Source organism: Zootermopsis nevadensis, unplaced genomic scaffold, assembly GCF_977971745.1.
Source record: "Zootermopsis nevadensis isolate Lab colony 2312 unplaced genomic scaffold, Znev_1.0 Znev_ptg000027l, whole genome shotgun sequence".
In the NCBI taxonomy this organism is placed as follows: Eukaryota; Metazoa; Arthropoda; class Insecta; order Blattodea; family Termopsidae; genus Zootermopsis; species Zootermopsis nevadensis.
Window position 1 is genome coordinate 1,635,419 of NW_028259159.1, and position 26,665 is coordinate 1,662,083.

The 26,665-nt window shown below is 37.3% G+C and overlaps 1 protein-coding gene across 2 annotated transcripts in view; it reads right to left on the reverse strand.

Annotated features, from left to right (window-relative positions):
* Nucleotides 1-1,595: 1,595 nt before the first annotated feature.
* The window catches only part of DCX-EMAP (Doublecortin-domain-containing echinoderm-microtubule-associated protein), a 28,569-nt gene continuing 3,499 nt past the window's right edge, over nt 1,596-26,665 (reverse strand). The window contains exons 2-19 of one of the 2 annotated variants that reach the window (XM_087356759.1): nt 20,064-20,252; nt 17,627-17,743; nt 17,134-17,374; nt 16,553-16,691; nt 15,783-15,932; nt 15,194-15,365; nt 13,940-14,035; nt 10,817-10,954; nt 9,984-10,115; nt 9,573-9,701; nt 8,852-8,980; nt 7,882-8,010; nt 7,430-7,592; nt 6,438-6,620; nt 5,686-5,781; nt 5,041-5,155; nt 2,171-4,499; nt 1,596-1,889 (exon numbers count right to left, since the gene is read on the reverse strand). In XM_087356759.1, the coding sequence (XP_087212885.1) occupies nt 4,346-4,499; nt 5,041-5,155; nt 5,686-5,781; nt 6,438-6,620; nt 7,430-7,592; nt 7,882-8,010; nt 8,852-8,980; nt 9,573-9,701; nt 9,984-10,115; nt 10,817-10,954; nt 13,940-14,035; nt 15,194-15,365; nt 15,783-15,932; nt 16,553-16,691; nt 17,134-17,374; nt 17,627-17,743; nt 20,064-20,252 (2,472 nt within the window). In that variant the 3' untranslated portion in view covers nt 1,596-1,889; nt 2,171-4,345. Of the gene's footprint in view, nt 1,890-2,170; nt 4,500-5,040; nt 5,156-5,685; nt 5,782-6,437; nt 6,621-7,429; nt 7,593-7,860; nt 8,011-8,851; nt 8,981-9,572; nt 9,702-9,983; nt 10,116-10,816; nt 10,955-13,939; nt 14,036-15,193; nt 15,366-15,782; nt 15,933-16,552; nt 16,692-17,133; nt 17,375-17,626; nt 17,744-20,063; nt 20,253-26,665 lie in introns of both variants that reach the window. The other variant, XM_087356758.1, reaches the window with a different exon arrangement.

Genomic DNA, 26,665 nt, shown 5'->3' on the forward strand with positions numbered 1-26,665 from the left:
GGCGGGAAAGTAACATTCTGAAAAGAAATATTATGCCGTAAAATAAGTGTGGGGCATTACTTTAGGAGTGACCTGCGTATATTAGTGTTACTGTGGGGGGGGGGATTTCTATCTTTTTAACAAGGCTCCGCATTTAGAATTAGCTGCTGTGAGACCTACCAGAGACTTCAAATAATGTGATTCAAGAATACATTGCCACATCATGCTGATTAGAAATTGGGACTCTACTATCCATTATGAAGAATGGAAAGTGAACCTAAAAACTATAATCGGAATTGTAACTTAATTTGTGCTCTGTTAAACATATTTGCTATTTGAAAGAAAGCCATCACCAATTGAACATTCTCTTCCATTTCTTCCATCCAGTATCTCCTAGAAACAACTTAAAAATTTGGTATGTGAATTGATTTGTCTTTTAAAGTAAGATAATTTATTTCTCTGAGTATCTAGCTTGGAAAACTGCTGTACAAACTTTACTCAAAGTACTTGTATTTTAGCATGATATTTAACTAAGGAGTGCCCTAAGCTTTTTATTTAGCTTATTTAATATGTTTTAAAGTATATAACAAAATATTAAGGTGGATTTTTCTCATTCTAAACCTTATTTTCATTCTGTCACCATCAATGTAGTGTGTTGTAATAAACATTATATTGATACACATTAAATGCATTTAACGAGAATTCCAAAAGAATTAACCTACAATAAGGTTTCCAAATTTATATTGCTGTATGTAAATGACTGTTTTCTGGGATGTTGTAGTCAGGTAAATATTGACCGACATTTCAAAGAACTTGTACCTGCATCATAAGGGTCATAAGTGATCTGAAACATCCATCAATATCAGCCAGTGAAAACTTCTAGAAGACAGCCATTTTTATACTCATTGCCATAAGGACTCCTAAAATCATCTTCTATTTCCATGTTTTCATGACTGGCAAGTGCTCAAACATTTTGTGTAACATTTTTAGTTGTTTTTCCTTGTCATATTTCTTTAATGCCCTGTTGCAATATGGAACAGTTAAGAAGTACTAATATAAAATACATATCCATAAAACACAGTAGGGACCTTCCATCATTTTAACTTCAAGCTTTGTGTATAAGTCCAACTTCTCCAAGTGAATTAAAATTTAAATATGATCAGGAAACATTTCAATAAGAGCTTTACGGTCAAGTGGCACTGCTACATGTGCATGGGCAAACTTTTGAGCTATATTTTGTGAGGGTGGATGAGTGGGTGGAGGTTCAGGGCACCCTCATGCCCTCGGGGTGAAAAAATCACCCCTAAAGGCGGATGAACCCAGATGGGTCAACGGCATAGGATGCGGAAGGCAAGGGGAATCCACCGCATTAAAGATCCTCAGGATTTCCCAAGTATCAGCAGCTCGGAATAGCTGTTGCCAACCAATCCTAGGATTGATTACAAAAGAAGAAGATTAGCCAAGATAGCTAAAGTAGTAGAGTGATTGGTTCTGAATTGGTTGATAGATTCAGTACTCACCATGTTCTGACTGGAAATTGTATCCACCCATAATCCTATTCAATGGGTATCATACCTTTTGCCCTAGAGTTAAAGAAGCTGGAGCATGAAACTAACCATTTCTCTCCTTCTATTGCTGTATTAATGATACATATCTCCACTCTTCCCATACACTGTCATGGCATGTTACTTAGGAGCAAGATGACTTTTTATGACATCTGTATGAAATTCATCATATTATTTTGTTGGAAAAGGTGTTGAAATTGTACGTGGTATTCGGCTCCTACTCTCTTCTGCAATTTCACTGTTTTTGATGGAAGTAAATTGGGAGAAATAGATAGTAGTAAAAGTGGTTATTTTAGGAACTTGAATATGTTTTATCTTCTCACACTAATTTTTGTCTGGTATGACCTGTGAATATCACAAAAATGTGTCCATCATATCTCCACAAAATCAAACAGCATGGCAAAACCAACTAAAAATGTTAGTAATACAGGAAGAAAACTGTCAATTCTAAGACCAACTTATTTTTATGGAAACATGAATCTCTGTGGGGGTCCAATTACAAACTCTATCCTAATTGTCTAGTAATAATAGTTTAATTTGTTCAGCAACAATAATAGCAATTGCAAAATAGGATGAGAGTTACATTTGCCTCTGTCTGTGATTGAATGTCTTTATGTATTCCTTACATTGATTATATTTCCTGAAGACATAATAGGATTGAAAGAATGTCACTGTTACTGCTGCGCTGATTTCTAACAAAAATGTTAACATCTAACCAGTTTGGTAGAGTTTTAGCAACTGTCTGTTTGGTATGGTAATTTGAGAGTTTATCAGTGCATTACTATAGAAACGTTTTAGTAGATATGAGTACAACAGCACACTGGCAGTTTAAAAAGTGTGTATTAATGTTCTTTATTCCACAAACTACAGATAAAAAGAAAATTATATGTTAAATATTTCTTATATAATGAAAAATGGCAATACAATACCATTATCATATATTATATTCATGCCCTCTCAATCTGACTAAAAATAATTGGCATGTTGTGTTACAAGAAATGGTCTATCAATGACTTTATTAACAATGAAGTTAAAACGCATAACTGACTATATACTACATGTATATCAAGAACATTCATCAACAATTAACAGATGAGTGTAGTATGTTTATTCTTATTTTACATGCACACAAACACACACAGCTATCAAATGGCAGTTTGGTTCTTTACTGTAGGTATGCAGCATATTATGTGATTTGTACACAACGGTTGAAGTTGTGTTACTCTTATAAACGCAGTTGATTTGTGTCCTTATCTGTTTCATTTATAAAACATTATTCAGTGTTTTCACTTACACAAGTAATTACAATATATATTTTTTTTGTCATACACAGTTTTAATTAATGCATTTGAATATAAAATTAGGGCTAAATTGAAGTTCACTAGTTTCTGCTGATATTTCATGTGAGAACTTGTCACAAACACCTTTGTCAGTAAATATGTGTTTTGTGTAATATAATTCATATAATAGGAATTTAATCTTAAATGTAATATGGATATGAATCTTCCATCAAAATGAAAGCTGTTTATACAGGTACTGGTGTGGGCAATAGTAGGTGTGAAAAGTGCCAGTGTGCTACAGTACTGTAACCCTATTTGAGCACTGTACTCTTCAGGAATACAGATTTTTATGTAGTGTGTATAAGTATGTAATGTCTTATTGATATGGCACACATATCTTCACTAAATTGTGTTAATTTATGAATTTGAAAACTTTATATGAAAGATTTTTTAATATAAGTATGAAAATCAGGATCTGGGGAGAGAAGAGAGTTGATTGGTAAATGTGTAAATTTTGAGATGTAGGAAAACCTCTGATGTGATGGGCTTCAATCAAGGGAAAAATTATAACAAAATGTTTTTGGAATTCATAAATATGTTGTCTACAAATACAGTTCTCTGGTTTTCCTGAGAATATGACAGAAAAACCCTGTCTGTTCCCTGCTCTTGACTCACATTTGAAATAAAAGTGCATATAATGGAATTAGAATGTGCTGTGCTGCAATTCCTTCAGTGTTATAAAAGTTCTTATTACATATTTACAAACTCTTTCCAATCAAAAGAACTGTTTCTTTAAATCATGCCATTCTGCTGATATTCAGCTCCTTAAAACTGTATTTATTTTATTAACTTTGTGGTGGTAAGTCAGGATTATTTGAAGTCATTTTCTGTCAGATAACTAGTAAGTTGTGATAGGACGTAACTTAACCATATATTATTGTTTGGAAGTGTGTTGACAATTAAATAACACAGATCCATTTTCCCTGCAGTATTATTTTTCTGCTATCAAGGAATCAAACTTGTATCTTTCATACACTAACATCCATATTATAAGTTTCCAGATATTTATATATAAGTTTAAAGGAGATTGTGGGTTTAGAGGTTTTGTTTTGTTCTCATTTTTCTTTTTGATAGATTATTGCATTGTTCTAATTTATTATAGCCACTGAATCAGAATTGTGTAAATAGGTATACTTTATTACTGATACACATCATTTAATAATTTCTTTCTGGTTTCATTATGATTTCTTCTTTGAAGGAAAGCCTGTTCATGTGAATGTGTTTGGAAAGAGTTAGAATTGCAGTTATATGTCAAAAATAAAGCTTTCCTTCTAAAATATTTCTGAAAAGTACCAGGATGTGACTGAAGTTCAACTTTTATGGTCATTTCTGATCGCACTCCATGTAAAATTACCTTTCAGAAGTGGCATTTAACACTGTGATACATGTATTCTCAAGTTTCCTTCACACTATTTGCACTTATGTTTATAAACATCTTAGCTCTGGAGTAACTGTCTTCATTCAGTCATCAATAACATCCCATAAAATTAATGTGGCATCAGTACCACCTACAGTGACAACATTCTTGTCGTTATACATAAAGCGTGCTGTAGCTATTTGCATGCTGTATACTTTCTCTTCATTGTACTCTGCCTTGGCACTCAGACATGGGTACCTGCATAAAGAAGTAACACACTTTTAAATTTCATAAGAGGCATAAATTATAATCCTACTAAATCAGGTTACATGGTCTATTTTTGTATAAAGTTAATGTTGAGGAAACAATATTTTATTACATTTGTGGGAAAGCTGTTGTACTTAACACTTATTGACTTCACACCATGTCTGACAGGCAGTTGAGCTAAATGTGCATCACACTAGCATACTACAAAACCAACTATAGTATGAGAACATAAAGGTTCAAGTCAGCTGACACAGCCTGCCATTAGACAACATATTAAAAACTACATCAGTCCAATTCATACACATCACTGCAACATATGTTTAAAACATTTTAATTTTTCAAATCCCCACATATACAAAAGTGGAAAGGTATACACAATTACCACAGTTTTGTTTACTATTTTGCATACCTCATTGTTAATTTATTATAGGTATAAATGTGTTATTGTAAATAAGGTTAGAAGATATTTCTTATATTTTGTTAGGTATAATTAATATAAATAAATGTTTCCTGCTAAAATATTCCAACTTACCGGAAAAGCCTCAAGTATCCATCAGCATCTCCAGTCACTAACAGGTCATGTGCAGCTGATCGATTTGCTGTTACAATGAGTGAGGCCATAGGATAGAATCTGTTATTCCAGATTCCTGTAAAGAGGTTATTGTGATATAAGACACACTGTTTGTCTCTATGTTGTCTTGAGAAAGTAAATATTTGGAATGAAAATTGAAGACACTTGTATCTTTACCCAGGTACAATACAATAACGTAGGTACAAATGTGAAAACAACTCTGTCCTGTTTTCTCCTTTCTAAGATGAACCACAAGAATTAACATAGTCTCATGAGTGCATGTACTGTCTGTTATTTTGTAGAAAAGCTTTGGCCTTAGCAGTGTGAAAAGCTAAATATTAGTCAGATGATAAAATTTTGGAGCCTGTAAATTCTTCCATTTATCTTATTTTTTATCTAAACTTTTTCTCCACCATACTTCCCAAGTAGACAGATGTGTCTACTTTTTTATATATTTTCCATTTATTTGACTTCTTTTTATGTAATGATACTGTTCTCCCTCTGTGTGCAGTATTCACATCCTTTGTTTTATTTTGAACAAATTGTGAGAGGACTGTTAATTTTCTGATTTTTAATATTGGCCATTTTAATTGAACTTGCACATACCTGCTACTAGGAAACCAATGGTGGCATTGTGCGTATACCACTTGACATCTTTCATACCAATAGAACTTTTCTCTGTCACAACATTCTTAATGTCCCCTGTGAATAATAAGTACATTGCTGAGTTAGTCATAATTTCTTAAATTGCTCTAATGACAACAAGGGAAACATAATTGGTGCTATGTAACACAAGATATAATAATATATATTAATTTGTACCATGTGAAGTGTGCACCTATTTCTAAGACTGATCCAAAGACTTTGCTTCTGTTATGTGCTAAAAGAATTGAAAATTAATATAAATTATTTGAAAAATTATGATCATAACTGTGATATTGGTATAAGTATTTCCTTCATATTTAAATGAATGTGACATCACCAAATAATATTATTAAAAATATGGAACAAAATTTACAGAATGGAAATGTTTATCAGCAGGTTTGAAATTGAATATTCAATAAAATACAATAATTCTAAATAGCTTGTAGCTTTTAAATAGATTTACTGATTTTAAATAAGGGACAAATTTCGTGCAGCTATTACTATCACCACTATGATGATAGTGCTTATATGTAGATTTGTATCTTGATTTCTGAATATAATATTATTTATTTGTATGGTATGACATAGTCTAAATTAATAATGAAAGTTCATTCATCGTTCTATATATGTAGCCTTCAGCCAACTTGTCCACAAATGATGAATGTCCTTGACAGGAAATTTACTCTGACAAAATGTGCTGTAGGTATACTCACAAAATACAAGATCATAATCTGCCGTAACTGTCTGTAAATAACACCCATCTGTACTCCAGTCAAGTTGAGTGAGTGGTTGTGAACCTCGAATTTTGTTCCACTTTTTGTATGAAAAGCCATCACGGCTGACACGGAACAAGTACACACTACCATTCTGTGATCCTAGTGCAATCATGTCACCAGCTGCAAACAGAGAGAAAATAATTCATTTATACAATAGCACTAATAGTTTATACTTACCCACTCATTATAGGATATACTTTTGTAGCCTCATGCCTCAGATCTGGTTAGGATACCTGCTATTTTGAAGATTTTCACAGTATTTACAGTTCATCAAACTATATGCTGGAACAATACTTTAAAACAGGTTATGACCACCTCTTTGCACATCCCTCTGAGATAATTATACTAATTGTTTCACATCTCATTAAACACTACATAACCTTGACAGGTTAAATGGCATCATTAAATAAACTGAAGAATAAGAACTGATGAACAAGGACATCTCATATAATAAAATGACTGGCTATAGGCTTGAAAATTGTAGTTTATTTTCTGACAAGGACATGGATTTTTCTCCTTCCCACCACGTTCATATTGGTTCTTGGACCCACTAAGCCTCCAATTCAGGATTTCCAGGGGCTGTATCCCTGGTGAAAAAATTGGTGAATTGTGATTCTTATCACTCATCTCCATCTAGTGTCACTAACTGAATTGTAAAATCTTGTTGAAAATGAACCAGGTATTTTAAATGAGATTTGAGGTTCTTACAGCTGTGAAGATGTCAATGATGGTCTTCTGGAATGTGTCACAGTGTGAACTTATAGGTGGTCAAGGATGGCACAGTATGTGCATCACAAGCCAGAAGACCAACATTGACAGGAATTCCGAAGTTAAAAATGAAAACATGCACTCAGATTTGTCTCAGATATCAGAATATAATGTAATGTAAAAGAAAGTAGTGTGATAATATGAACTGAAAAATAACGTACCTGGGTTGTATCCCAAGCAGTTAAGCGGTGAGCCACAAACCCTTATTGTAACAACAGGAGCCCCATTTTCTGCATTGAGTACTACAAGGTGGCCCTCTGTGCTACCAGCTGCTAACACCACTCCAAATGGATGGAAACATAAGGAAACACTCTCATATAAACCCTGAAACATAATGTTTACATCAAATCATTTCTATATTAAAAATAACATTTGCTTAATAATAGTAGTAGTAGTAGCAGTAGCTGTAGCAGCAGCAGCAGTAATAGTGGCAGCATTTGAATGATGTAGCGGGGTTGAAAAATTCAAAAGTAAGGGCTCGATTTCCTCCAAAAAATCTTCCAAAATTGGCAAAAAGAAAAAGAAATTGCTAGTAAAATAGTCCAATTACTTGGGGTGGGGAAAGACAGACAAAATAGTGGAGGACTCTCACAGATTGAAACTCGCTGCGCACCTGGACACTCCATAACAGTTTGTTTCTCCTCCACATTGCAATATTCTTGTCATGTCCTCCAGTTGCAAACATGTCATCGTCTGGGTGAACAGCCAACCCCCACAAATGTCTGCTATGTCCAAATACAACCTGAAACAGGCATATAAAACTTGTATGAATAATCGGTTTGACAAATTGACCATTCAAGAATCTTTATGTATAGTACTAAAATATAAACTAAAATCACAAAGCAGTATGATGTCTGTTACATAGAGTAAGAAGAAAAATTTATAATTGTGTTGTTATGCAACAGTATAACTTATTTTTTATTACATATAATTGACGGTAGCTGGAATCTACTTTTTCAATCTGCAACTGTGCACTACTTCACATTCATCTCTTTTTTGTTTTCTGTCTTCTCAAATACTTCTGACTTCCACCCGTTTATTACTTCATTACGAGTAATATTAATTGCATTTTTTTTTAGTTCAATAACTTAACATAATGATTAATTCTCACTTCCCATCACCTGATACTATTTTACCTGCTTTTATTTGAATCATATACATTCATGTACATCACTCTTTTCCCCTCAAGATGCTATCATTCATGTACTGCTTAATGCGTTATTATGTGTGGACTTCAAATAAGAATTCTAGGTCATGTGCTGATATATTCAATCACAAACTGAATGTTCATTTGAACCGACTAACTTTCTTAGGGCTGTTGACTGTTACAAACATGAAACTACCTTTATGTGAAAATGTTTAGTTTAGATTATATTTTATGCATTCCATGGATCCCTGTTAATCGTTATGTGGAACATGTCAGTGTACAGACAAACTCAATAAGCGAGTTACATTAAGAACTCACAGCTTTTGTATCCCACATTTAGCATACTTGTATTTATATTATCAACCATGAAGAGACTATGACAGCTTGTAAAATATTTTAAAATTTTGGTTAGATTTAAATAACAGGTGATGCATACTTGGTTGAACCTTCTTTGTAAGGATCCTTCCATTATGTTGTTTCGTGTGGTGCCAACGTAGATGTTGCCATCATTTCTTCCTGGTCGCTGTGGATAAATACTTCGAACGCCACCTGCTGACTCCGGCAGCTAAAGTAAATAAAATTAAACTCACTCTTTAAGAAAATTAATTTATACATATATTTCATGTGAAAATAAATAGTTTTTAGTTGAGTGAAATAATGACACCATTCAAGATCCATATCTGAATTTTTTGTTTGCTCTACTATTTCAAGTGCCTGATAATTGAAGATTTCTGTCTTCTGGGTTGTTGCGCTGTGTAGTCTGGTCGATGTTTACCAACGTTTCAGAGGTCATACTGCCTCCATCATCAGGGCGATGAGTATGAAGATTTCTGTCTTCTGGGTTGTTGCGCTGTGTAGTCTGGTCGATGTTTACCAACGTTTCAGAGGTCATACTGCCTCCATCATCAGGGCGATTCATAGTCTTGAAGATTTCTGTCTTCTGGGTTGTTGCGCTGCGTAGTCTGATCGATGTTTACCAACGTTTCAGAGGTCATACTGCCTCCATCATCAGGGCGATGAGATGACGGAGGCAGTATGACCTCTGAAACTAGAAAACAGAAACGGCAGAATGTGTGTGTGTGTGTTTAGTAAACAGTTTTCATTAAATCACATAGATTTCTTAAATGCAGATTATAATGTTTGATGAACTTGCCAACCTTTGTCTCAGTGATCTTCTTGTAGTTCTGAAGTGTGTCCCAAGCAATTATCTTGCGATCCTTTTCGCCTCCTGAAAGTAGTGTGCCCTCTGACAGCATGACAAGAGCACTGATGCCCTTGGTATGAGCCTGAATATAACATGAGGACAGTAAACAATTAATGTCAATTACGTACACATACGACTTGGTGATCTTGTATGTTACTCCAAATTTTCTTTATTTTAACAAGAAAAATAAGGGGGAAATTTTGGTTGTGGCCTTTTGGATTGTTGTGCCCCACAGTCTTGTGGTTGTACACCAACCTTTTTGGAGAACGTACTGTCTTCATCTTCAGGGTTAACGTAAATTGACATCACCGTGAAAAAGTTGAATCCTACATGAGCTAAAGATTGTCATAAAAACTGTATTTACCTCAAACTCCATGCGGACGAAGTAAGCGCCATCGCTGTCAACTGAATAAATTGTGATGAATCCGTCACCATCAGCTGTTACCACGTCTCCGTCTTGCTCAAATTGAAGCGTTGTGATGTTGGTTCTTGATGTCTGAAATTAGTGATAATTCTTTGAGCTTTTCCTTTCTGTGGTGCCAAGTCTGGCGTTTTTCATGGCACTGGTCAATTATGTTGGGCGTGGTCTATTGTCAGGTTTATTAACGGAGTTGGCTGTGGTAGTCAGCGTACTAGCCTAGTATTAAGAAAGCCTCGCGTTTGGTCCCAACTGTCACATAATGTAAAATCTTTCAGTATATTGACAACCAATCACCTGAAGACGAAAGTGGGAGTACAGCCAACTTCGTGCTACATATCGTAAATTCGCTGTACTTCATATCCCTATCTTCAGACGATTGGCTACTATTGTTTTGTTTACGTTTGACTGACAAATTTATTTAAATACAAATTATAGAATTGTCAGTACAATGAAAAGGAAGTGCGTAGGGCTTACTCCCGAAACGTCTTGCATAGTGGATATTCTACGGGAAATGGAAAATGCCTGCCATTCTAGGACCTGTGTAGTAATGGTTGTTTTACACTAATATCAACAAGCTGTGGGATTGTATTTTTGTCTCGTGTCTCTGATATGCAGTGCCGAGGTAACATATTAATAATAAATTCTCATATAATATTTTATAAAATCTATTCACAGCTTATACAATGCATGTATACAGACAGGCGGAGACATGCAATTTGTTAAGAGAGTTCCCAACGTACAAATTACACAATATTTGTAGTGACTGCAGAACGAACCGGTTTGATTATATCGGTCCGCTCGAAGAATCCGTCTTTCCGTCGTGTCCAGAATGTGAGGTGTCCCTTCCCGTGTGTAATAAGTAGATTATCGTCCAGTGGGTGAAACGCTGCTCCCGTCAGATCGTCTTGTAGGGTCTGCAAAACAAACATTCGTTACGCATTGCTACATACACTTTCCACGTCCTTGTACTCGAAAGAGTAGAAATCTGCGTGTTTTGTTACCAGCTTACTCCTGCCTAGAACACCACTCGATAGTGCAGTATAATGATACTGTTAGTGAATGTCTTGGTTTCTACTCACTGATTTAAACCCACTGCTTGTTCGATTCTGTCGCGTGGAGTTCGCCGTGTTTGTGCGGCAACATCTTCGGCAGTACTGTTAGGCATATAGCCTATGTCTTGTGTTGCAGGCGGTTGCAGTTTGGAGTACAGTTTTACCTGCTTTCGAATGACATGTTGGGGCTCAGTTAAAAAGCTGTTCGTGGGATGCACATCAGGCAAATCATGGCGTCCGAATATTATCCGCGTTGTACCGATTTCATCCAAACATGTATTTGAGTTTCTTGAAATGTATTTCTTCTTTGTACTCTTGTGTAAATGGAAGCTTTGCGATAGATCGATCCCTCACCTACTGTGCAGTAAGTTAAATGAAGACATAGGAGTGGAATTCGACTTAATCCCTTGGCACTGCTACCTAAATGGACCTGTTGTATTGTACCTCATTAATGAGAATGGTAATAGATTAATTAATACGATTCACTGGTGGTATGATAACTGGCAGGGAAAAGGTGAAGTACTCGGAGAAAACACATGTCCCGGTGCCGATTAGACTACCATAAATTCCATATGGACTGTCCTGGGATTGAACCCGGGCCTCCGCGATGAGAAGCCATATAAAATAGACAAATAAAACAATAGACTATAATCGGATAGGAAAGAATAATGTTTCATATTTGAATTAATTAAATAATGTAAATCAAAAATACGTATTTAAAACATCACGTGGAGTTGCTTTAAGGAAGTAATTTCAGATATGCAGTCCAATTTACTTTTGTAATTTATTTTCATCCCATGGCAATTTAGTTACGTCTTCCCGGTGAATCCCAATAATGTATTCGTCTCATTGATGCGTGATCGCATGTTAACTGAATCACCTTGACCTCCTGCAGCGGAAACTCGTGGCTCCAGTCAGGTAACCAAACAGAAGACGATCACTGACCTTGACGCATACACATTATCACGTGACGTACAGTATGGCGAAGCTATTCACAAGATTTAATTCAGGAGAAACAAGAATGAAGATGCATTGTTAGTTTTTATATAGGCCTGTTTCACTGGTCTTGATGCTCGTTTATTGCAGAAAATATATTGTTGCGATGCCAATTAATGGTACGAATACGACACTACACAGATACAGAAAAGTCTTTTTGTATCGTATTAAATATGACTACACCATTCGGAAAAATATTTGAGTTAATCGTAGATATTGAGATGTATGTAAACACTAGAATATTATTTCTCAAGAATGCTGGACCGAACATTGCGGCTGAGTGATATCACTCCTGCTTCCTGTCGGAAGATTCCTGGTTAAAATTTCTGCCTGAAGACCGGCTGTCGTGGCTGAGGTCTTCTTGGTTTTCCTAAGTAACTCTAGGTACATGCCGGAATAGTTCATTATAGTAGGCCACGATCGCTTCTTTCCACGTCCTTTTACATTTACCATTCATTAATCATTCTTCATTTGACGCCATAGGCCTATAGTCCGAGCTACTGACATCATCGTTAAATTAACCACAAATAAAAACAAGAAGGCTGTAGTTAGTTAGCCTATGAAATATGAAACCATTGCTTCTTCCACGCATTCTACATGTCCAGTTTATACAAGAACTACATTGCCATGTTGTTGACGGATCCTGAACTGAAACAAGTCTTTATTTAATTTCATTTATAGCAGTCTCCCTTTGTACTTTCTGACTTTAACTGAGGGTCCCTGTTTAAGTGCTGAAGGTAATGATGACAAGTATAATACCAGAAATGTCTACAGAATAACCGTTTATTAACGTTTTCATCAGTGGTTCGGTACGTTAGCAACTGAGAATGTTTTATTATGTGCAGAAGGTTTGGATAAATTGGAGGCTTCTGCGTGGTAAGAGAGCAACGCCATTATTATTATGGAGATGATTGCATATGACGGTCCGAATGATGATAGATAAGAATTTCTTTTACCATGTATTACCTGTTCTCAGTATGCACTACTGCGACCGTAGCACGTTTATCTCTCTGCAGAGGAAGGGAATGCTAATGCAGTACCATGGCATGCGAAGGCGCTATTACACAGCTTGGCATGGCACTAGGGCCAGCATAAAGAACTCAGTCACCATTCTTTACGTCATATAACACCCGGGGTAAAAATTTGATCGTGGCCTATTATAATATAAAAACATGCATACAAACAACTGTTTACACTTGAAAGAACACTAAAGCCAAACGCATCGATTATAGGCTGTGGTTTTGTAAGATTAAAATAATACGAAAAGTGGAAGTTGGAATATAATGAGGCCAAGTTAAACAAGAGCGTTTTACTATATGGAAAGAGATCTTCAATCCAGATTATGTTTGATGTCTATTAAAAAGATTGCTGTGTCGTGTTTTGCATGACCCGGTTAATAAGCAGGACACTGGATCACACGTCAGGTCATAGAAAAGTTTCTGAACAACGTCAAAGGTGACGAAACTAATGCCATGGTATATCAGTCTTTGATATTGGAAGGTCACTGTACCAAATTCCATGTGGAATACCATCGTTGTTTAATATTTGGCAAAGAATGCATTAGCTCAGTTTCGTGACCCAGATACCAGCTGAGAAAACATTCATTGCTCTTCGTTTATCGTCTAAGACATGTGGTGCTTATTTGTTAAGGTTCGGGTTAATTGTTTATCTCAGAATTAGCAGATCTGTGAACTGAATCTCGCTGCTGGGAAATCTTGCTTTCTAAACATTATCATGCGTTATATGCACTAGGCACTTGAAATGAACATATAAGGGGAAGACAGTATTTGTGCATTCGGCTGTCGTACATCCGTTCTCATGACTCATAATGGCAACATTTAACTTACTTACCGCCACTTTGCCGAGTAGATGTCCCCACTGCCACTGCCAAACTGACAGTATCCGCTCCCTGCCCCCGTCCACAGCCAAGACGTAGCTTCCACCATTCTGTAAAATAACAGACCAATGATATGTCAACGTGACTAAGAAACATTGACGTACCAAAGGATGATATTAAAATTGATCTTAGGGAAATAGTATTCGGACATGTGGATTGGATTCATTTGGCTCAGGATAAGAAGAAGAACTCCGTGGAGTTAGTTGAGTGAAAGTTTGGTGAATGTTAAAATCGTAACACATTTCTTTCTTAGTTTCATGACAACTGAGATTCTTGTTTTTATAGAGTTATAATTTTTTTTCCAGAGTTGTCAGACTGTACCAAGAGCTCCTATTGAGTGAGAAGCTGTGAGAAAAAAACAGTGCACGAACGTTCCCTTGGTGGGCAGTCCCTTACATCTGGGCGACGCTTAAAGTGTAATCGTAAGAAGATACTTCTGGAATTACAAAGAGGGCAACGTGCGTCGAAACAGCTGTTCTAGAGGGTGAACCTGAACGCCTAGGCGCACGTCCGAGAATGGCAGCCGGTTTGAAGAAGGAAATCCAGGACGTTCACAGACTCCTCAGGTGCGACTATAAGACGTGAGTAATGTTCAAACAATATATATTGTTTATAATTAGTTAAGAACTGGTTTATGGTTTAATTTGTTTTGAAGTTCCGCGCTGTAGATAAAACATCATATAAGAAAATAGTTTCTCAAACGCTCACTTGAAAAGTCCAGTGGACGAAATGAAGCAATTGAAATGTCCCGACTAAAGACAGACAAAAATAACATCTACATCACAGGAATAATAGACCAGAGAGTCACTCCCCACACTCTGGAACCCTTATATAAACCTACTCTATGAATAATTAGTTTTAATTTTGTTAATAACAAATATACCTACTCTATAGTACAGGGCCAGACAACCGTTCTCAAGTAAAGAGCATTATTGGTTCATCTGAATTTTAGGCTTACATGATAATGACAGATCAGGTTTTAGATGACGCAAAGTCGTGTTATAGGCCTAATATTGATTTTTAAACGTTAAATGAAACAAGCTGAGTTTTGTTTCAGAAAATATTAACTACGCAAGTAGTCTCTGTTAACTAGCTACATTTTTGGAGTAGAACTCGAAGGTGCGACACTATGAGTGGATCAGTAAATTGTCGTAATGTCAAGTCGGTTAGTCCCAAGAAGCCGAACGCGATTCACGAACTTGACTCACCAGTTGCGAAAAGGCAACTGCCGATACGCCAATCTCGAATTCTCCCATGCCGAAAACATAGAGAGTGAGCAGCGTCTCCGTGCTCCAGATGCGGATGTGTGCCTGCGTTTTGCGATTCCGACCGGCGCGTTGTCCGGATGCCACCATCTCACGTGACGGGTGTAGGTCCATACTGCACAGAAAACTACTTGTACCACACTATCATTCATCACCATGCACCATTTTCTATCGTGTTTTACATTTTTATATAAATTAATTATATAGAAATTTAATTCTACAGGTATTTATTGCCAAAGCTGACATGCGTTATTGCCTGTGTTATCAAGGGGAAGTTGCCAAAAGTAATTTGACATGGATTCAGAGGAACTACATTATTTGACAGTCGGTGAAATCGATATTGGCACTGTAGAAGTTAGAAACTAGTTTAGAGCCTTCTAAGTTAGTAATATTTATGGGCATATATCAGTGTATTCAGCGAAGAAAAGGAGTGGTTATGTTCATATACTGGTCGCCTTACTCTTTACTCTCGGGAAAGAGCTCCCAGTACACATAGGATAGGAGGCCGGCTTAGACGTGTACGAGAACTCACCACTGTATGTCCTCTGTGTGTCCGATGTAGTGTCGCTGAGCGTCTTCGTCTCTGTCGTATAGAACAGCCACGGCCCCCACAAAGTACAGCATCTCTCCCGTCGGCAGGACCCACAAATTTCGCTTTGAGTCCGTCCCTCGGTACCCGTAACTGCAGTGCATGGCGGTTAAGGAATCATCAACCTACATATAAAATCTGTTGTTGTTCGTACCAGATGGCACAAACTGCGGTTATACGGATCCATCTGAGATACGAAACTTTAATTTATTAGACTCAGTATGGCCCTATCTAACCATCATAAGATTTTTAGCATATATTTCCCTGTTAAAACTGGATATCAAGTCAAGCAAAATTAGGTGGGTGGAGCATGTAACACGCATGGGGAGGTAAAACTATTTTTTAAGTGTTGCTTGGAAAGTCTGAAAAGAAGAGACCACCCGGAAGACCAAGGCGTGAATGGAAAGAAAACGTTAAGATCAATCTTGGGGAAATATGGTGTGAAGGTTTGGACAGGATTGGTCTGACTCAGGATGGGACCGGTGGAGGCTGTTTTGAACACGGTACTGAAACTTATGCTTCTGTAAAGGACAGGGAGTTTCTTAACTAGCTGCACGACTGTCAGATTCTCAAGGAGGACTATGAAGTTTATGTTAAAACTGTACGTTGTGATGTATATCTGCTTCCTGTTTGGAAGGCCCCAGATTTCAATCAAATACAGATTTAATATTTCCTTATCCTCAGTCGCTTTTTAACATTGCTTGCAAGGATACACCCAACTTATTTGTAGCCGTTTCTCTGGCGGAGAATTGTCATGTGGTGGATGATGAAGAGGGGGATAGAACGTCCTTCTCAGTCCTCGGATCGTTACCCGTATTGGCTCCTCTTTCATCACATCCACTACGGAGAAATCTGAAAATGCAGATTCCCATAATTCATCAGTCCTGATATTCCTACAAATTGTGGAGATGTTTAAACAACGAATATTATAAAACGAACATTTCTGGACTGATAAGAAAGAAGATCAATAATTATGAAAAATTGGATGTTTCAACTACCAAGGAGAGGTTACCAAGAGAATTAAGACGTACGCCCAGAAACAGTGCTTAAAAATTATGGGTTCATTTATTGTTTTTCGTTTTCGATTATCTTCTGGGTTTCGAAACCGTCCAGCAGAAGATACAGGCGGCATGTTTCTCCGAAACACTGGCAACCATCTACATGTCTGCACGGTGTCGCAATCCAGAAGATCGTATTCTTCGACCAGATAGACAAACTTCTGTCGGGATACAAGCCAGACGTCTACAGAATCCGTTACCGCTGTGCTAATCCTCTCGGTCTGATGACAACTCACCGTTGGTGGCACGCACAATATCTAGCTCCCCAGCGTACAGGATGCGGGCTCTGCTCTTGGAGCGCGCCCTTCTGGACCTGGTGCCAGCCTCTCTCGCGTCCTCCACGAGCTGCATGTGGTTGTGCGTAGCGGCGCGCGACCGGGACCGTCTCACAGGCGAGGCGAGCGCTCCCACACTCGTAGCGAGGTAGAACGTGTCCACGTCAGCGAATTCGTTCCTCAGCTGGGAGAAACTCCGTACCTGCGACTCAGACAAAACCGTCCTCTGAAATGGCGAGATTTTAAGTTCTCACGGCGGTCGGTATGAAGATGGTAGATAGATAGATGATAGTCTGGTAGATATTGACCGACGTTTCAGGGGTGCTTACTGCCTCCGTCATCAGGGCGGCTGTGTAGATTGGGAGGGATAGAAAGCGACTAGCTGACAATTGTGGACTGGAGGAAACGACCTCTGTACCTCATAGACCTACGTTTAGCTTGATAGTTTTCTCACCTCCTGCCCTGCCACAGTGTACATTCTCTTGGCGCCGTTCATCTTGAGGACCTGTCCTAAGTCTTCCAGCACTTCTTCGAAAGGTTGAGATGTTCTGAGATTCAGCAGCACTCGACACTACAAAGAAAGTCACACACATTAATAATCAGCACAGTACTTTGTTCCAAAGCCGCGCAAAATAGGGGTTATAAACGCTCATGGGTAGACAAGAGGACAATAATAAACTGTTAGCAGGACAGTAGATCGTGACCTGAATTAAACTGACATAGAACGGGTTTCAATAGTTGGATTATTTACAGCGACAAAGCTTCAAGTTTCCATTTCGCCAAGGATTATTAAATACTCGAATATACAGAGTTAATAGACTGATACTGGGCTGGACATGTGGTTCAAATGTAGAAAAGCAAGAAATGCATAAAGAATTTTATCTAGGAAACCGCTTGAAAAACGGTTGTTTGAAAGGATGAGGATGTGAGAAGATAATATTAATATAAGTCATAAGGAAATAAGTTACGATGATCAAATGTGAATGTGACTAAGTTAGAATAGTGTCTAACTCGTATGGATGAAGGACAACACGTAATGTGGAGTTGAGAAACGTAGTAAGTAGTGGCCCTCGTGATTATTTCTGGTGATGATAATGGCGAACCAACGTTTATTTGAAATGATGCAGCATTAATTAGGGCCTGTAGGTTAAGTCTTTTGATCACTTTTACCTAATTTCTTGGTATTTATTTTGACTAGAAAAAAATACAAAAATGTCCACGGCTATGTTGACGGTACTTCTAGAGAAGTTGCAGAGGCTGGTATGTTGGGGTTTGCGGCAGTGTCATTGATTTTATTATGAACCCACGTATTAGTCGACTAGACCAGACAAATGTTCGCGCGCCCTGCGGATAATATATAGATTACATTTCAAAAATGGATATTGTGCCGTGCCTGCAAAATTGTTATACGTAATTCATGTTAGAATGAGAAACAATGGACGCCGATATTTATCTCTCTGGCAGCCTATTTGAATACTCACGAATCTCGAATCATGTCCGGTAGTGTTAAAAGACCGTATACCGCGTCGATCTGCTGAAATACTGAAAGCCATATTTTTCACTCAAGCCAAAGTATAAAAGCATTTTAATATGGCAGATTAAAAACCAAATACGAGTGTATTTCGAAGACAAATTGTCATTTGGTGGTATTATTGGGAGCGACGTTTGTGTGGTTGTGTATCTTAGGGAGAGAAATCCAATAAATCAAATAAAGTTATTTTGTTTAAAAAACAAAATTTTGATAGACAAATAAAATTGGCTTTATATATAAATTTGACCGCATGACAACGCATATTTTACTAATATTTACTAGAATTGAATTAGAATTTCCCAGCAAGATACGAAACTTTTCTAGCATCTGAAGAAGAAAAAACCGTCTAAGAATTTTTAATATTCACGCGCAATTTTAAACGTATTTTCATATATTTATAGTTACACAAAATATTATGTCCTTCTGTTATAAAAGATCTGATATCACTGACTAATTATCTTCTCAAAATAACTAGTAAAGTTTTCCGTCTATTTACTCCTTAAACAATAAAACATATAAAGCAGAACTGAAATACTAAAACAGTGTATTTTTTTCTAATTTTCGTGTCTCAAGTATGAAATAAACAGAAGGGACTCTCAGTCAGACTCGTCTGAGCTCCACTTTATCCTTAACGAATTGACTGGGAATCAGAGAGGATATGACATGCTCTAGCCCTTACAACACCAGTGGTTTTAAGACAATTATTGTGGTGGCAGGGACGTGAGGTTTCAGTGTAACATGAAAATATGAAGAGAGACGTTGCGTGGACGAACTTGGAAGTATCGAATTTGCTGTTGGGGAACTTGTAATACAACTTAAAAACTAATTACAGAAGTTAGAGTAGGATAAGAAAATAATTCTAGAGAACAGAGTTGTCACACTGAAAAGGAGAGACAGGGTTTTCTTTTCATAGCGCAAAGTATTTACCCTACAACTTATTTTTTTATCTTAACATTTCAAATTGTAATGATATAAAAGGAACGAAGTTTAAAGTAATTGTTCTGTGTAAGGAGAACGTAAAATCAAATGTCGTTTAGTAAAATTTTACAACTAACTTAAGCTGCGTTACATCTAATACGAATTCAAGACTTATTCAAGGTTAAAGAACGGAAAATATAGGCTATTAGACCCTATTATAATTGAAATTGCTGTTACTTTTAGAATTACAAGTAGATGCATGTTAAGTGGCAGGAATGTATAATTGAAATCGCTTTCAGAGGACCATGGAAATTATTTCAGCACGATTGTAAATCTTAACTAATTACCTTTCTTATATCAGAACCTGAAATTTCAACATTGCAAAGACACAGTAGGACAACAAATAACTAGATTTGAGAGCTTAATGTGTAATTAGTCTTGCCTGTACTGTGTGGTCCTGATTGTTGATTATTCTGATGACACGACCGGAACTCGGCTTACTTCCGACCCCGGGAGGCGGCACGTCTCCCGCCTCCACTATTGATGATTTTCTGCTGAGTGGTGGCTTCCAGCCCTGGGCAGGCAAGGCAGGACCGTACCACACTCCGTTCTTCCTCCCATAACTTGCTTGCTGCACAGAAACTTGATATCATTTAACAATACGCATAGAAATGTTACACTCACGAAGACTCTAACGGCGTCCTCATGCTGCTGGGGAAACAATGTACGAATGTTACTTGATGTTTCACCCAAAGAGAAGAAAATACATTGAGAACAGTGCGCAGAAAAGAATATCACGATCCAAGAGAGAGGAAGTAACAGGGTGACGGAGACAATTACATAATGAGGATTTTCATACTTTGAAGGCTTGCGCTTTACCGAATGTTATTACGGTTATAAAGACAGGAATGAACAGATTCGCGAAGTATGTAGCACGCGCGTGGTTGTGACAGATGCGTACGAAATTTTAAAAAAAACTTAATTATTGACAACATGATGGTAATAAATGATTACATTTCGACGATTTATCTGATATCGTAAGGAGTAAACGATCGGCATGGCGGTTCCAGAAGTTGGTCGATGCAGTTTTAATGTTACGAATTTTGGGTGTGGTGGGACCATGTCAGTAAAAAATTAGGTTTTATTTGCACACCGCTCGGATTTCGATGAGTCAGCACTAAAAATGAAATTCACAATTTCTTGTGACAATGTGTATTCAAGTACAGCTACTAGATTTATGGTACCTTAGGAACCTTACGGAACTCCTATTAAAATGGCTCCGTCCGTCTGTCAGACTGTACATGCGTAAAAAGTGGAGAACGGCTGAATGGATTTTCACGAGATTTGATACTGGTGAGTTTTAACATAACTTGTTGGCACATTCAAATCTTGGTTAAAACGTGATGCCAAAGACGGGCGCTTTACACGAAATAACTGGGTGGGAAATATCCAGGCTGCCTCTGTTGCCATGGTCACTTGGTTATCGTGATTACTATGGCTGTTTTTATTAAGGTCACTTAGTTAGTCTAATGATTTGTGACGAAAGTGTGTTGTTAAACTCGAACATTTTCTTGTACATTTTCTTTCAAACCTTTTCTTGGCTAAAACACGTTTCAGAGCTAGTTCTGCTTCCATCATCAAGTAAAGCTATAAAAAGTAATCTATTGGTTATGCTGGAAGGAGCTAACCTCAATTCCCGATTCGGGGATTTTTGTCCAAAAAGAAAGAAACGAACGGAGGACAATTTTCAAGACTATACGAAAAATAAGTACAGACATTTAAAAGCTTGTTATAGGACTCCGCTTAAGTCCTGCATTTTTCCACGTACTGTGCGCACTTCTATTGTGGGAACTATTACATAGACGCTAAATGGTTTATGTGCGCGCGCGTCCGTGCGTGAGTTGCGCTGCAGGGAACTAGGTCTCTGTTATCCCCTGGATTTATTTTCCTTATTTAACAATGTGAAATAATCTTACGAGATCATGCACCTGTTTGAAGGAATACAGACGTCATTAATAATTTTAATTTTCGTACAGCTGGTCTGAGTTCGAATCCACGCCTTAATTAATATTTTCCTTGCAAATACATAGTGGAATTACATGCGATCTCTCTTTCAAATACAAGTTAGGAAAAATACGCTCAACGTAACAATTGTGGCGCGTTTGCCATCCATTCTACAATTAATACACGTGTACATTTTTTGTGTTTGAAGTTTATTTAACGACGCAGTCCATAATTCAGTTTATATAGCATCTGATGTTATGATGATTAGTGAATAATGAATTCGATAGGATGTGGAAGGAAACAGTTGTGGCCTAATAAAAGGCATTATCCAGATATTTGTCTGGAGTGACCGAGGGTAAGTCCAAAAACCCTCAGGATAGCCGCCTGTGTGTCCTTTTCTTTCTGTAACCAGAAAACTTTCTTAGATATTGATTTTTGTAATGTAGTACTAGGAGTCGAATTTCCACTTGCAACTACTGTGTATTAAATTTTACGTCGTTATCAGTTAATTAATTGTTTACACTGTATCTTAGTTTGCATCATAACATGACAACAAATTTAATAATTTTTCGTTAATTTAGTACGCCCCATATAAGCTGTGTGAAATATGAAGAAAAACATGTTTCAGATAAGTAATTTCGCTTAGAGCCTTAGAGACCTATTGCGCTAGATTTATTGCCTGGCTTATAATAAATTAAACGCCTTAAACAGGGTACGTGGAGGCATAACTTGCGGGCATCCTCTAGCCATTTAAGTTACTGCTTTCTATCGAAAACAGAGTTTTAATTATGATTTATATTAAAATACAAAAGTTAAATTAAACTTTCAAAACAAAGTGGGTTTACATATAGATTATGTGAAATTTTTCAAAAACAAATATCACAATAAACTTAATTAACTTAATATAGTTATACTTTGAAGACTGCTTAACAGAATCCACGCATCTTGGGGCAACAGGCATTGCATATAAATTTTCATATAAAACAAAACAGCTGGGATTAGTTAAAATAAATATGAGGATATGATAAACCCCTCGCACAACGGTTAAGTATTACATTGTGTGTAAAATTTTCCCGCGCGTTTGTAATTAAACATGTGTACAGCGTGGTTAAATCTTTTAAGTCCTTTAAATTTCTAAATTTCTTACTAAAGCTGGTGCGTTACCATTCGTTTCGCGAGTTTTAGCTCAAATATCACTTATTTGGGAAACATTTTAGACATTTCAACTTAATATTAATGTATTATCGCATTCAAATAGAGTTCTATTGACCCCCACTGACAGCACGATTACGGACATTAAGAATCATTTGACATTATAAGATGCTTGTTATGTGACAGTTATTTTTGCTTAGAAAAGTTGCGTTTGTTAAATTTCTAAAGCGTAATAGGTCTTGTAAACTTTTTAAAAATAATATTTTGTCTCCACAAACATGGGGTCGTTGTCTGTGAGCCAAGAGTGTGGGAGAAACAACTGTGACGCATTAATTCTAATGTTTTGCACACGCAAATATTAGGAAACACACAGAACAAATACATTTATATGTCAAACTGAATAAGACAATGAATAATACCGGGTGGTACCATCTATAAATACGTCCGTTGTAATCCATTAAACTGAAATTGTCTTAAAATTAAATAACGCAGAAAGTATGTTAATTGAAAACTCGGTGTTTCAATTCAGATTACTTGTAATTCATTCTAATAACCTGTTCATCATCATGACCATAATTTATTAAACCATTTACACAGCTTTCACGTTGAAGCATGGAAGGCAGCGATAATATAATAAACGGTAGACTCATGTGTACACCAGCACCAGAAAGTTTTAATTTAAACCATTGAAAAATGATACAACTTAAATATATGTTAAAAGTTCGCGGGTTTTCCGTTTACGTCATCAACCACCAGCCGTTTAATCAATCATGTAGGAATCAGTCACTCGAAGCTTTGTTTTAAACCAATGAGCACAAAGATGTTGCAAGAGACAAGCCAGTCACCACTGATCTCGGGGTTTTCACTGTCATCACTACTTGAGCATCGCCGAAGAGATAGCTGGAAGTGAATGGTGCAGTGCAACTAAGAAGTGGCAGACAAGTAGCAGCTAGGGAACTCTCGTGGGAGGCTGGAGACAGGGAGGAAGGGAAAGCGATGGACTTAGCTGTTTCAGGGAAGGTCACGCCTTGGTGCGCCTGCGCATTCTTTAAGCAAGGTCACGCTTTACGAACTCTACAAAATGAACAAAGGCTGCAAGGTCGTATGGATATCGGGTCAAGATGTGATCTTTTAAGTTCTCTCCCTCTTTGTCACACACTATATCCGTAATAAAGCACCCTTGCCTGTGTTGGCCTTACGTGCGTATCTCGCTTGACACAGCTAAACATGCGACTTGGAGGGCTGAATACTTAAAACAGAAGCCACTTCTTCTACGAATACAAAAGTTTCCCTCTTCTTCCAATTCTTCAGTCTCTGCTACTGCTAGCTAAATTCTGAATCTCATCGGTCCTCCACTGAGCATGACTGATAAAAGGGCGCACGTTTAAGGAAATAATGAAAATGACCTCCAATCTATTATGTGTTAGAAGAATAAAATATTCATGTTTACGGGGTAAGTTGCCACCTCCATATGAATAACTGGTTATTAGTAAAATTGAAACATAACAGCATATACTTTAGAAATAGAAGGAAACACTGACTGCAGCGAAGTTCTTACTCTTATAACGAAATGAGTCATCCATGTCTTAAAAAGACAATGAGAATACAGGCAGAGCGGTTTAGATATAATTTAGATTGTTTTTATAAGGCAAAATCAAATAGTATGCCTGTGAATTAAGGCGTTTGAATGGATTGCAGTTTATGGCATTACGCTTTCATTCACAACAAGAGCAGACAGCAGAGCACGCGCTGCTCAGAGTGATGGTGTGTAGGAAGCGTTCTCTCATGCGCTGTGATTATTATAAATGGGTGTTCATTCCTGTACGGAGAAGCTAATTAGTTAGCATGTCGCTGTTTGGGATAACGCCGCCGAGAAACGGTTGTTCCTTATTGTCGAGACTTGAAATGAGATTAGTGGAAATTAGTTTATTTGTAGGTCACGTAGTGGCGTCATATCAGTTGTTGCTGTTTACGTAGTGTCGAATGAGATAAGGGCGAGTTGGAAAGGGTGGGAAAGGAAGAGGTGATGACTTAGTTTAAAGTAATGAAGCTGTTTTTCCGTGTTCTGGCGTAGTGCAGACTCGTCGATAGGTGCCAATGTTTCGGAGAGACATGCTGTCTCCATCATCAGCCCTGAAGCATTTTTTTTTCCGAAACGCTGGCATCTACCGACGAGTCTAAACGCTCCAAAGCCCTGAACAACATTGTCATACTCACAGTCGTGAAAACCTAAAAAATCACTATAGTTCGAGGTACTAGAATGACTGACAAAACCCACGACATACTTGGACGAGATTTGAGTATTATTTATCCATAATACAAATCAGGAGTATAACATATCTCAGTAATAAATTCCTGAGTAGATAACTGTCTTATTATTTCGCGTGTAGATTTCCTTTCGGTTGAAAATGATTTAACACTCGAATCATGTAATCTTTCGTTCCACTTTCAGTACCTCAGGATTTGAACAGAAGAGACCACTTGGGAGACCTAGGTGTAAATGGAAGGATAACAATTAAAATACAAAAGAAAATAGTGTGGCGGAAAGAATGTGGACTGGATTTACTGGGGTGGGGCCAGTCGCGATCTTTTGAGAACACAGTAATGAAACTTCGGAATCACGTTGAAGGGGGGGGGGGATTTCTTGACTATCTGACCAGTTATTAGTTTCTCAAGGACTATGCTTCGTGGAGTTAGTTCAGATGCAGAAGAGAGTCACTGTTGTTCTTGACTGCTTGTGACCAAACTGTTGAGGTCTATATGGGAAATTAATCGGTGGTCCGAGTACCAATATTGATCGCTGATCCCCTCCCCAACTACTCAGGTGGTTCCTATCTTCCACCTACATCTCCTGCCACTCGCAGTGACTCTCACATCACTATTACACAACCGAAAAATATTAGCATATTTCACGTATCCAGGTCACACTGCTTTAAATACTTGGGATCAAAAGTCTGCCATATTTCATTAATTACCCTCTGCTGGCTGATTATTAATTTCTTTTACACAAGACACTGCTCTGTGTGTGGGTGTGCGTCCGCCCGAATAACATATAGTTGTTACATTTGTGTTTTGGGGTTACACGCGGTGCACTTGAAGTTTCGCAAAACTGATAATGTGCAACAGTCGGGCTTATGACGTAAGTGGGGCGATGGCACACGAAATTATGCATGCTAAGCGGTGCGCTATAATGCAGGACCCACTCTCTTCCACCAAGCAGCCATCTTGCTTGGAGACTTTGTGGCCTGGATAATGTATTTCCCTTCGAGAATATTAATTTGTTAGCCTTATTTAAATTCTGTACAATCTTATGCATTTACAAATGTGCCCGTGTCAGGAGTGTGACGTCAAGTTTGCCATTTACACAAGAAAAAGTGAACTGGTATCTGAAGGCCTGTGCAAATTTATGTAAATAATGATCTACTTATGGAGCGCGCGTCTCTGAGTGCATGCATGGATAACACAAGAAATATATATACATTAATAACAACTCCTCTCAAAGCCAGGCGTTTTATCAAATATATCACACGAAATGTATAAAAATTACTGTATTGATAGTTTTTGAAAAGGAAGACATTTTAAATACTTTCTGTTATAATTTCCCTGGAAGAACTGAGGAAACCCGGAAAAACTTGTGTTAGTATAGTGTATAGTGATTCGAGCCTCGGATCGACATAATAAGAGGTACTTTAATAACTACGCTGCTTTTCCCCTTAATTCGAGGGTAATGCAAAAAGGGTTCAATATTCATAAAAGTTTTGGAATCACTCGATCGTAATATCGAAAAACCGTGTTGTATAGTAATATATATTTTTGTGAACGCACTGTATCTCTGTGCTCCTTGATATACCTAAATTGATATCTTACGAATATTAATTAACAAACGTT